Source organism: Aulostomus chinensis, chromosome 2 (assembly GCF_037954235.1).
Source record: "Aulostomus chinensis isolate RoL2024-O1b breed Wild chromosome 2, RoL_Achi_v1.0, whole genome shotgun sequence".
Lineage (NCBI taxonomy): Eukaryota > Metazoa > Chordata > Actinopteri > Syngnathiformes > Aulostomidae > Aulostomus > Aulostomus chinensis.
Genome location: NC_141321.1, coordinates 20,859,870 through 20,872,410, shown reverse-complemented (window position 1 = coordinate 20,872,410; position 12,541 = coordinate 20,859,870). Strand labels below are relative to the sequence as shown.

At 42.7% G+C, this 12,541-nt stretch overlaps 1 protein-coding gene across 2 annotated transcripts; it reads left to right on the top strand.

Annotated features, from left to right (window-relative positions):
- Window positions 1-1,816: 1,816 nt before the first annotated feature.
- Window positions 1,817-12,323, top strand: atxn1l (ataxin 1-like). 2 transcript variants are annotated; one of them, XM_086183751.1, is made up of 3 exons: window positions 1,817-1,936; window positions 3,949-5,145; window positions 6,337-12,323. In XM_086183751.1, the coding sequence occupies exons 2-3, from the start codon at window positions 4,069-4,071 to the stop codon at window positions 7,762-7,764; spliced, it is 2,505 nt and encodes an 834-aa protein (XP_086039877.1). In that variant the 5' UTR covers window positions 1,817-1,936; window positions 3,949-4,068; the 3' UTR covers window positions 7,765-12,323. The 2 variants fall into 2 exon arrangements, with proteins under 2 accessions (XP_086039877.1, XP_086039886.1); XM_086183760.1 differs by having other exon boundaries at window positions 1,844-2,007.
- Window positions 12,324-12,541: the final 218 nt, after the last annotated feature.

Sequence of the window (12,541 nt, the reverse complement as noted above, 5' to 3'; positions counted from 1 at the left end):
GAAACCTCTGCCATATAGACCTGTCACCATAGCCTTGACCTTTGACCTCTGAATCATTTTAGTTCATCCTTGATCTCAAATCAAGGATGGATTCCCTCAAGGTGTTCCTGAAATACTGTGTCTGTGTGAGTGGGAGGGAGCAAAGGCATAAAAGCGGGTCACTGAGGTGGCTACACGCAGCAGGTGTGATTTGTTTTTATTACATCCATCAGTGAGCTTGTAGCAATAAAAGCTCTTACTCATAATTCTACTATGTAATTCCTGCTGTCTGACATCTGGAAAAGCGACCAGTGAAGGACGTGATCCCAACGAAATGCAGTATGCACCTTTAAACACAATATTGGATGAACAAACCCTTTCAGATAAGTCTTTCTCGGGTTGCATTATCGCCTTAAAATATATATATATATCTGATGGATCACTGTTTACTGTTGGTGCAGAGGTGAAGTATACTGCAATTTTTGTGTTTTTGAATTTTATTTTTTAAGAAAATATCTTTGCATTGTATCAATGCTTATTTGTCCTACACCTCATGGTTTTCATGAGATGGAGGACTCATTTATTGCCACATCTGGTTTATACATCACATGGATACTGTGACTGGAACATCAAAACAGGATGTAGTCATAGCAACTGGTTTACACCTCTGTCTCTCCTCAGAGCCAAATATTTGATGTCAGACCTATATGTGAAAGGACAGCCATATTTATGGCATGTCAGTTGTATTTTTGAATTTCTTTGTTATGAATTTCTAAGAGAATTAGCTTCACTAGAGTATAATACTTTTAAACTATAAGTGGTCTGATATGAGGCGGCACGGTGGTGCAGTGGTCAGCACTGTGGCCTCAGCAAGAAGGTTCCAGATTCGAGCCCCGGCTCCAGCACGGGATCTTTCTGTGTGAGTCTGCATGTTCTCCCTGTTCCTGTGTGGGTTCTCTCTGGTACTCCAGCTTCCTCCCACAGTCCAAAGACATCAAGAAGGGACGAGGCTGATTGATACTCTAAATTGACCGTAGGTGTGACTGTGATTGTGAATGGTTTTCTGTATGTGTTGGCCCTGCGATGGACTGGTGACCTGTCCAGGGTGAACCCCACCTCTTGCCCACGACCCTTAATAGGAATAAGTGGAAGAAAATGGATGGATGGTCTGATATGATAAATCTCAAGCACTTACTTGTGTCTTTGAAGTGTGAAATTTTACATGTGTAAAAAAATAAAAAAGCAGAGAAACTTAAAGATATAAGAATTCTCTAAACTACATTTTAAAAAGTCAGGTAGCACAAGAGAGATATGATATATTTGATATATCATGAATTACATAATTTCCTCCAGTGACTTGATGAAACTTCTTTCATCAATATATACAAAATCAATTTTTTTCTTATCCTAAAATTAAACTATTTTACCTTTTTTAAAAACATGTCAGGAAAGCTCATTTCTAGTCAAAATTCTAATTACAGATATCTCAAAATGCATTTTTCTAGTCATAATGCCAATGAGACACATTTATTTTATTTTTTTTGTTCTTGTTTCGGTAGCACTAGACTTCGTATATTCGACATTAAATGTGTAATTAGTAACAACTGGGTTGAGGATACCAAAAAGGGGAGTTTATTTCTGTCAATAACAGTCTGTCCCAAAAATCACATTGCAAATATTTGACATTATTAAAAATTCCATGTATCTGAACGATTCCTTGCGGAGCAGAAGAACTGAATTGCAGCTCATATTTGAGCTTGATGTGAAAAGGGTGTGCCTTACTTTATTCCTGAAAAAAAAACAGGAAATTGAATCAACGTAGTGACGTCATTGGTGAGCGCCTCTGCTGGCCTTCGAAATGGGCTCGACTCCTGAGCCTTGATTTTTTTTTCAATTGTCCCTCAGCATATCAACTTATTTTTTGTACAGTAAAGTCTTTTCGCGATGACATTTGGAGGTACGTGTACAGAAGGAGACAAAGCAGAGGTACAGACGTTTTACACATCGCCACGACGCGCGTGAGCTGATGTGAGTCGAATAGAACTGGAGTTTCATTGAGCTAGCAGTGTTAGCCAAGTAGCTAACAAGCCTGAAACTCTGGGTGATGTCTAGTGTTACATTACAAGTTTAACAAACGGGCCTTACTTCCTATAATGTTCTATTTTAACCCACTAACCGCGTTTATAGGAGTTGTATAGAGCCGCACGCTGTCGTTAGTTTGTTTTTCGGTGAATTAATGACTATGTAGCAAGCTAACTTTAGCCACTGTTCCAATGCTTAACGATAAACATTGTAATTCGTCACTCTGAAGGTAAGTGAGTTCGGTTGAGTTTTTTTTACTAGCTGAAAACAAGTAAAAAAACTCGGTGGTTTTTTTTGGAAAGTGTAAAAAGGAAGTTCTTTCAGGGTAAATCAAAGCTGAATGACTCAAGCAGGAACTGCTACTTGTTAGCTTACGGTTGTGTCAAGTCCACATCCTTGTTCAGATTACTATTTCACCTGATCCATCTGGACTTTCAAAAGGCAAGCGCAAAGCGTTATGTCCGTGATATATGAAGACATACCTGAATTTTTCTTATTTTTTGTATATTACAGTTAAATTGATTTAAAATATAGTGAAAGCAGAGGGCAACTATGATGCTAGTTATTGCTCATCAGGATATGTTGCTGAAATGCACCAAAGTGCAGTTATTCCCTTTGGTCTTATAGTTGTTAATGAAGGGGTGTGTTAGATTCACCGCTCATCATTTGAAATTATATCTGTGATCCCAAAGTAGAGTTTTAGGAAAATTTGAATAAAATGATGAAGATTATGAGGATGAGCGATGATAACTGCATGTCAAATGTACCAGCAGATACTGGTAGTTTTAAAATTCCATTTGTGTGGTTTGTTGACTAATATTTATACTCCCTGAATTTTGCCCGAGAGTTTCCGATTTGCTCATTATCAGTGATGATGAGACATCAATAAATGTATGATTTATGGGGTTTTCCAAATCTTTCGGAGATAAAAATAAACAACTCTTTCAAATTAGCAATGTTTTCATTTTTTTGTATGAAATGTGTACTGGTGTAAATGATATAAATCATATAGAAATGTTTGTTTTTATGAAGGTGTTATTGGTAAATATCTACAGTTGACCAAATAATGTTGAAAAATTTTGAATATCTCAAAAAAAAAAAAAATCCAATATCGTTCCTCTGTCGTATGTTGCTGGAGTGCCTCCAAGTATTGGAACAGTTAAGTCATGACTGGAAAGTTTGAGTTTTAATGCCTCAGCACATGTAAACTCTATAACTCTAACAATACAAACACATAAAAAGTTGGAACAAACTGATGTAGAAGATATTCATTTGGATGAACTTGGAAAAAGAAATTGCTGACAGCAGAAAATACTGATTCTCTCCCAAATTTATAGTAACTAGACAGGAAATAAAACTGGACAAAAATGTCATTCCTTGATGACTACACGGGTGATTGTGTAATATTCTTTTTTGCCAAATGAAATTACATAACATCGTAACCGAAGGAAAAATAAAAGAAATATCCATTGTAAATCTACTGAATCAGATATATTGTAATATGTGTTGTTTATCTGACGAGAAGTTGTGTGCACCAAAATGCATGTAGGTAGATTTTCTTGGTACACTCAGCATGACTGTGTGGGCCACAATTCAAATGTAAGATGGCCATAAATGGGCAAAACGCTGAACTGCCAGAAAGCACAGCCATTCAGCCTCAGTAACAGGACACTGCACTACTTAAATAAAACGGAGACCTCTGCCCATCTCTCTCTGTAGCATGACAGACCAGTGTGGTAGCGCCTGTAGTGCAACAAAACATCATCCCTTAGTGACCACAAATAATTATCTTAGTAGCCGTAGAGTGAAGACTGTATTATTGTCATTTCTATCCTAGTTGACATCAAAGTCAGACTCTGATACTCTGATGTCATTTTTGTCTTTCAGATGAATGGGCAGATGAAGTCAGCCAGGTGATTTCAGAACTGGTTCCTGTGCAGGCTGACTGGCTTGCAGATTTCAGCTCCTGTGCAGTTCAGTAAATCTACACGTGGTCAGAGGATTGCAATGAAACCAGCTCAGGAGCGCAACCAGGAGTGCCTGCCTCCTAAGAAGAGGGACCTCCCTGTTAGTAACAATAGTGGAGCTGGCGGGACAGGGGGAGGAGTCGGAGTTGGAGGAGGTGGAGGTGGAGGTGGAAGTGGAAGTAGTGCTGGGGGTGGTATTGGAGAAGATGAAGTGGTTTCCATCCAGAACTCTGCAGCCAACAGTGACACTCAGGGAGGGGCTCCATCCGGGGAGTGGCTGCGAGCTCAGCCAGGATTTCATTATGGAGGTGATAGTTCTGATGGTATACCAGCAGTGCCAGTAGACCAGTACAGTATGCTTTATAAAGTGGCTCTTCCATCTGTTACCTACTCGCCTACCAGTCTTCATCCAGTGTTAAGCCACATCTCTCCAGCCTACACTGTACACTCTCCTCTCTTGCAGCATCCCGGCCTTCCCTATCCTCCTCTTGGTTATGCCCAAATCCCTCATTCTTCTCTCCAATTTGTAAGCCCCCCTTATGCAGCAGTACCTTACGCTCTGCCCCCCGGCTTTGTCCCGGGTTCGTTAATCTCTCCCTCAGGCACTATCCCTCAGGCCCATGCAGTCCCCCACCTTGTTCCGTACCCATCTGTCATCCAGGAAGGTGTTGTTTCCCCTCCTCCGCCTCCTCCTCCTCCTCAGGCCCAGGTAGCTGCTCACACCTTTGCCAAAGTTTCAGCATCCAGTGGTGTACCACTGATGTTGCCTTCAGAGCAAGCTGCCCAGCAGCACCTTGGTTCTGTAGGAGTCCTGCCTGCAACAGAGGTCAGCTCTCGAGGGATGCCAGTCTTCTACCACCCTCAGGGCACCAGAGCTGCCTCTGCCACCAGGGACCCCCACAGCACCCAGCAGGAGACTGAACCAGCGATGAATGGAGGGGATAAAGAGCAGGGAGCCAGGGAGCTTGTACCAGACTTGGCTTACACTTCTAGAAATACCCGTCTGCAGCAGGGAGCGCCTAACTCTGCACCACAGGAGCACAACCAGGACAGAGGCCTACAGAACCGCAGGTTGAGCTCACCAGGCCAGCGCAGCACTCCAGACAGTGACCTGGAGGTAAGACCCCCCCCCTTTTTTTTTTTTTTTTAAGATGGAAGGTGTAATCTGATTCTGTAGGCATACAGTATATACTCTGTTGTCATGTTTGGTAGAAATTCATATCTAGTCCTTCTTTTCATCTTGACATGGTCTTGCTGTGGTTATTTTTCTGGGAATTTGAGAAGCATTGAGGCAGCATGGTGGTGCAGTGGTCAGCACTGTCGCCTCACAGCAAGAAGGTTCCGGGTTCGAGTCCCGGCTCGAGCGCGGGATCTTTCTGTGTGGAGTCTCCATGTTCTCCCTGTGTGGGTTCTCTCTGGTACTCCAGCTTCCTCCCTCAGTCCAAAGACATCAAGAGGGGACGAGGCTGATTGATACTCTAAATTGACCGTAGGTGTGACTGTGAGTGTGAATGGTTGTCTGTCTCTATGTGTTGGTCCTGTGATGGACTGGTGACCTGTCCAGGGTGAACCCCGCCTCTCACCTGAAGGAAGCTCTGATAGGCTCCAGCCCCCCCGCGACCCTGAACAGGATAAGCAGAAGAAAATGGATGGATGGATGGACGGATGGATAACTGAAATTTAGCAATAAAGAATAGAGCTATTGCATTTCAGTTGAATACCTCTGCCAGTGATTTATAAAACTTGATCGTTGGTTTTACATCTGACTCTGCTTGCTGTCTTCATTGTGTGCTGTTGGTCTTTGATTGTTTGGGTAATTCATTTTAATTTAATGGTTTGTTTGTGGATGCATGAAGAAAAATGCATAATGTCTTTCAAATTGACGTTAAGGAAATAATGTACAAACCACAGTGAAAGTTTTGGAACATGTTTTGAAATTAGGGTTTTACTGTATGAAAAAAAAACCAGACATTTTTGCTTCTGCAGAAATATAGAAAAAGTAAATACACACAACATAATGGTGACAATGACTTGCATTTATGGCTTCTGCCTGGTTTTATTTAAGAGTGTGATTGTTGGCAAATCAGGTTACAAATTGTGTGTTGGAAGGAGTGAGTGTGCATGATGGAATAGTTCTCATCTATTCATGGAGCCACATAGATTATTTGTGACTGTGACTCAGATTGGTATGGGAGTATATTTAGCATCTTGTTGGAAATCATATCGTATCTCATTTTTAAATTGTATCAGGTGCTTCAGCATCATTAAACTGGGTTTGAGTAACAGTGATTGTCCTGTTATCTTCCAGGTGCAGCAGGTGGTTGGCCGCTTGGCCTCCTCTGGTCAAGGTGGGGGAGGAGGGCGAAAAGAGGTTTCTTTTGCTCCCTTGAATCTCTCTCAGGGTGTCCAGAGAACCAGAGATGTCCATGGAGAGAACTCAGGAGTCATTTCTAGCCGCACCGCCTATGTAGCCCAACCTGTGAGTTACAATGACCCTAGAGTGAGCAGCCTCCAGCCACAAGCAGGCCAGCCAGGCCATGCTGTCATGTTAGCCAATGGGCAACCGGTCCTCATTCCCCTGGAGTATCCCCCTCAACATCCGCCACAGCAACACTACCCCGGACAGGCTAACAATGCCTCCCCTAACCCCAGCTTTAAAGCCTCTGACCCACCAGCCAGAGTGTGCCTCCCTGAAAGGGCTGTTGGCGAGCCGACCACAGCTCAGCAGCCTCCCCAGGAGCCCCCTGTCCAGCCGACAGCAGAGGTGACTCAAGCCTTAGCTTCAAGCCTCATTCCGGCCCCAGCTCCCTGTAACCCATCACACTTCATGAAGGGGGCCATCATTCAACTGGCTACTGGGGAATTGAAGCGTGTGGAGGACTTGCAGACTCAGGACTTTGTGCGGAGTGCTGAAGTGAGTGGGGGGCTTAAAATTGACTCCAGCATGGTGGTGGACATCCGTGCCAGCCAGCAGAGACCAGGTCTTGTATCGCTTCACTTTACTGTGGGGGAGCAGCAGAGCAAAGTAACCATTGATGTGCCCCCAGAGCACCCCTTTTTTGTCTTTGGCCAAGGCTGGTCGTCCTACAGCCCGGAGCGCACAGCCCAGCTTTATGGCCTGGCATGCCATCATTTGCAAGTTGGAGATGTGTGTGTGTCCATCACCTTGCAGCAGCAGCAGCAGCAGCAGCAGGTTCAGCCACAGCATCAGAAGCAACCACAGCACCACCATTCACAACAGCAACAGCACAGCCTGTCAAGGACTTTGAGCAAAACCAATGCTACATCAGAACCTGGCCACCAGCTCATGGGCCCACCGGCCCCGCAGCAGTCACGGCCTCAGTCTCACTTCAGGATAGATCGCATTCACAGAGAGAGACAAAGGGAGGCAGACAGGGATATGGCTGAAAAGGAAGAAGCCACACATTTGGGGTTTGTTGGACACGCTGAGGCGCTCATCAGGCCAAGTAGGACATCATCAGAACATCCCAGGAGTCAGAGCAGTTACCACTTGCACACAGAGGGCTCTGCTTTTACAGGTGCTGGGATGGGAGCAATGCAGGCTGCACTTGGTGCTTCTCAGAGGCGTTGGTCCTCACCTGGCCTCCAAAGATACAGTATGAAGGGGGATGAAGGTTCGCATCCTCAGATAAGCACCTCTGGCCACTCAAAGCCCTCATTCATACCCCAGGAAGTCAAACTGTCCATTGAGGGGCGCTCTAATGCAGGGAAGTAGCATGACATTTGGTAGCAACTCTAGAAAATGAGTAAAAAGGAGTTTGACGAGGAGAGAAAGAGGAAAAAACGAGTGTGAATGTAGCCTCAGAATGTTTGAGATTTTGCACGTCCCAACAAAAAATAGAAAATCTTTGTGAATTTGTTGAGAAGTTCCTGTTTGGTTTCACTCAGCCAGAGGATACAAGCCTGTGGTTTCCTGGCCAGCTGACATCTGACTGGGATGAGAAAAGCTGAGTAGAAAGTATGTAGCTGATGAAATGCCCACCACAGTCCTTACACACTGCATTTCTCTTCCTCCCTCCCTCCTTTGTCACCACTTCAACACCACGTGCGGAGGTTACCATCTCATTGAGAAGGCTCTTGCTTCCTTTATGATCAAACTGTCCTACTGGACTGCTGCAGACTACACATGAATGTGTGTAGCATGGTGGAGCTACCAACTCTGCAGGTTCTTAGTATTTAAAAGATCTTTGAATCCATTCCTAAGGTCACGTTTCCTTCTTATAGCATTTACCCAAAAACGTTAGCTGCCACCAGCAGCTCCTGCAGTAATGCAGGCAGTGATGCTAACTATCAGTGTATGTTACATTAGCCTCTTTGGCAGGAGTCTAGAAAGTGTGCTGTCAGCAGAGATCTTCTCTCCCCTCCTCCTTTTTCAGGAGGCCAGTGTGCTAAGATAAGAGTCCTCTCTCTCTCTCTCTTCCTCTCTCTCTTCCTCTCTCTCTCTCTCTCTCTCTTCCTCTCTCTTCCTCTCTCTCTCTCTCTCTCTCTCTCTCTCTCTCTCTCTCTCTCTCTCTCTCTCTCAGGCTGAGCGTGGCTTGTCCTGCTCATCTTACAATCGAAATAATGATAAATCAATCAGTCTGTTCAGCAAATACAGCCTCTACACACCATTAAGCCCCCGTGGGTCTGGTAGGGGCTACGAACATGACGCAAAGATAAACTAGAGAAACTTCTAGTACCATCATCAACATTCATCACTTAGTGTTTCCCCTCTCGTCAACACCCTCTCTCCTCCCCCTCCCCCTCCTCCTCCTCCTCCTCGCTATACCTCAAAGCTTTCCTGACCAGACTGGTGACTTATAATGCAATCCTTACCTGCTGAGGAGACACTGGCTGGTCATCACCAAAGCCAACTGTGGGAATGAACCAGAGAGACAACTCAGCTGACCACTTTAGCTTAAACTCTGGACACCAGAGTTGAAGGGCCTTCTAGTGTTCTCCTTGTCCTCAACTTGAGTTACTGTCTATTCAGACTAAAGCAATAGTTCTGTGTCGTTCACGTCTGTTCTGCTCTCATTAGCTAATCTCTCTTCCTGGGATGTTGTTTTTTTTGCCTTTTTTTCTCTTTTTTTAATCTCTACTTTTGAGATGTGAACTCTTTTAACCCCACTACTTAGAGGCGATGCACTATTTTGTTGTTAATTTTCACTGATCCTACATAAGTAAAGCATGCCTTGTCTTTTCAACTGCTTTTCTTTCCTACATCTCACTGATGATCTTATATGGATTTTTTTCGAGTGCATCTCCAAGAGAGGCTTGACCCATTTTGTGAACATTATTATCTTTTGTATCGTCATTATTTTCCACGTGTTCAGTACGGCGCCATCTCTCGCTGTGTTGCTGGGATCTTATTTCCTCCATGGGAGCTTATAATTGTCTTGTGTCTTGCACAAATGTCACTCATTGATTTCACACTGACCTTGTAATAGGAATCACAGTTCAGTAGGTGTGTTTTTACATGAAGGGAATGTTTGAAATGGTGGTGTGGAAAGAAAAAAAACAAACTGACTTGCATTTTTATCTGTTTACAAATTAGCCAAGATGAATGCTGCAGTTTCCTTGTTGTGACACTTTTTTTTTTTTTTTATCCTTGTCACTGGAAAGTTAAAGTCCAAAATGATGAAATTAAAAATAAGTGCAATTAGATCACATAAAATCATTAATAATCAGACCATGCATAGACATTCCCACGACAGGGTGTGAATCGTGCAGTACCAGGTTGGTTTTCTCCTGTCATCTGTTTCAGTCGACCGTGAATCGTTTATTTCTTTTTGAAATATTTTTTGTCTTCTTTCGTTTTTGTGTCCAGACACAAATCCACAGATTTGATGATTCCATTGTTGTGTATTGCTCAGAATTCGGAGCGAGCACGCCACGTTCACACTGCAGGCAAACGCCCCCGTTTATATCTTTTTTCCTTCATTTTATTTTTCATGAAGGTGAGCAGCACAAACCACATGGAATCTGATCTTTTCAAATCAGATTTTTAGCGACTTTCGTACATGGGCTGTTCGCAAAGTGCGAAGATTCAATTCCAATTTCATGACCGTTGAGGTCAAAAGCAGCACTTGACGTCCTCAAGTTGTGAAAGCGTTCACGTCTCGACTCCCAAACCGAAAAAAAAAAAAAAATCAGACGCAGGCAAAAATACCAATGGAGCACTGAGGCCTGCAATGTGAACGCAGCTATGAATATGAGCTTCCACGTCCAGCCCACAGCCCCCGCTTAGGTGGGAGTGAAGTGCTGGATGTGGTTGTGCCCTCTGTGCCCGGACCTGAGCCTAGCTGACCCTCATCACCTGGTACTGCCGTTAAGTGTAAAGCTCACCAGTTTTTTTTTGTTTTTTTTCATGCTGTAAGCAATATATACACAAAAAACATTTCACGTAGTCTTGGCATTTTCTATGCAGTAAAGTGAGTATTGTAAAAGTCTTAAGTACTCTTCTCTGAAGCAGTCAGTCACGCTGATGTCTGTATATAGGATTCGTGCTTTACACTTGTAATCTCACCGGAGTACAAACCAGTATTTTTGTTTTTGTTTTGTTTTCGTTTGTAGCTGCAGCTCAGCGGTTCCCATCCTCCTCCACGTTAGAGCAAGTTTGAACTCTTATGATGCCACAGTCGCAGCCAAGTCACTCAACATTATCTTCTAGGTCAAAAAGCATTTGATGGGTTGTGAATGGTGCCAGCACCTGTGACTTTACCTCCTCTTCATCCACACAGACAAGAGTATCCTGTGTTCCCGTGAGCCTCCGCCTTGTTTTTGCTTGAGCAGCGTGTGAACTCTACTCGTACCAAGATGTCCGACAACTTTTTTTATTCACATCACTGATAGTCTGTTGCTGTAAGTAATTGCACTAAAAGCCCTTCTTTACAGTGTTTAAAAACTTGTTGGTAAACTGAAGCGTTTCAAAAAATGTTAAGCACACAAAATAATGGAAATATCACAGGTTGTGTGTGTCTGTAGATAATTTTTTTTTTTTTGTACAGATCGCTTTGATGACGCTTGTCAGTAATGCCTTAAATTCTGCTTTGTACAATGTGTGTGGACAGAATGGAAGTAATGCTTCTGATAGACTCGGTGTTCCCTCATCAGGCTGGACAAATGAGAAACGTCCAGCCTGGATTCTTGGTGACACAATAAGAAGCAGGAATTAATATGAACCCGTCTCAAAGGGCCCCAGATGGTTCAACCATTAAATCTGCAGCTTTGATTATCTGGTGTGTGTGTGTGTGCGCGCGTGTGTGTGTGTGCGCGCGTGTGTGTGATTTTTTCACGATCCCTTTGTTTACAGTTCTTAAAGTTCACTCTTTCAGGCTCATACTTAACATTTAATTCCTGTTTGTGTAGAAGTGAAGTAAATGGAAGCACTTCTATTAGTCAATGCCAAGAGTGTCAGCAGCACAGTAATCCATCCACTCCACTCACACACACACACACACACACACACACAGCTGGTTTTTTATTGTTGCACAGGATGTGTACCTTTTCATCTGTAGACTTAATGGATTGTGTTTGGTGTCTTGTGCTTTGTCCCACAACCTGTGGGTGGTGCATACAGAGACAGACTGGTTACATCTGTCTTAGACTTTGGGTGGTGATGTACTGGTTGACTTGTTTTTGTGACGCTGGTGGGGATATTTTGTCCCCCCGCCGCCACCACCATGTGATCTACTTCTTCCTGTTATTTGATCCAGATCTGCAAAGATGAATTTTGAAACAAAAAATGAGGAGTGTCCTTTCAGATTTGACATTGTATGGTTTTTTTTTTTTGTCACAAGGTGACTCTGCTTTTTATGTGATGTGTAACACAAAATCAAATTGAAAGTTATCTTTTTTTTTTTTTTTTTTTAGATTAAAAAAGCCTAAATCTGCAAAATATATGCAATGATGTAAATGTAACATTCAATCCTCAAGTATAATCCAGGTTGTATGAACTTTGTATAGTGAGTTTTAATATCGTATGGCCGTACCAACATGTATTGATCTTTATCAGAAGCCTTAGAGTTGTTGACCCAAAGTGCTCCCTTAGGATACCCTACACCTACCTGAATTTAACAAAGCATTAATACTTCTATTTTGTTGCATTTTTATTTGTACCCTTTTTGAATAAAATAGATTTGTACTGTATATTTGTACCTCTGTGAACTACTTAGGGCGGTTTTGTTTCTTTGTTTTGCTGTTTTATTTCTATGTACTTTAAGGACACAAAGATATTGTATTTTTATTGTTACAGCTAACTTGGAGACATTGCATTTATCATGTTTGTTAAGTAAACACAATATAATATATATATAAATATATATATATACAAATATAAATATAAACTATTATCCATATTGTCTGCTGTTTTTTTTTTTAAAGTCAGTTTAATTGACTGACTCGTCGACTGTTCAATGAGAGCAAGATGCTCAAGAGAGGAAAACCTTCTATCTCACTATCATTTCTGATCCTACAATAATAAACTAGCCTGGTGCCTTCAGAAGGTTTGT

What these genes read in the sequence shown, in the direction of transcription:
- atxn1l (XM_086183751.1), top strand. Translation starts at nt 4,069, where the DNA reads ATGAAACCAGCTCAGGAGCGCAACCAGGAGTGCCTGCCTCCTAAGAAG. An exon ending in CTCCAGACAGTGACCTGGAG is followed by an intron (nt 5,146 to 6,336) that starts GTAAGACCCCCC and finishes GTTATCTTCCAG; the next exon opens with GTGCAGCAGGTGGTTGGCCG.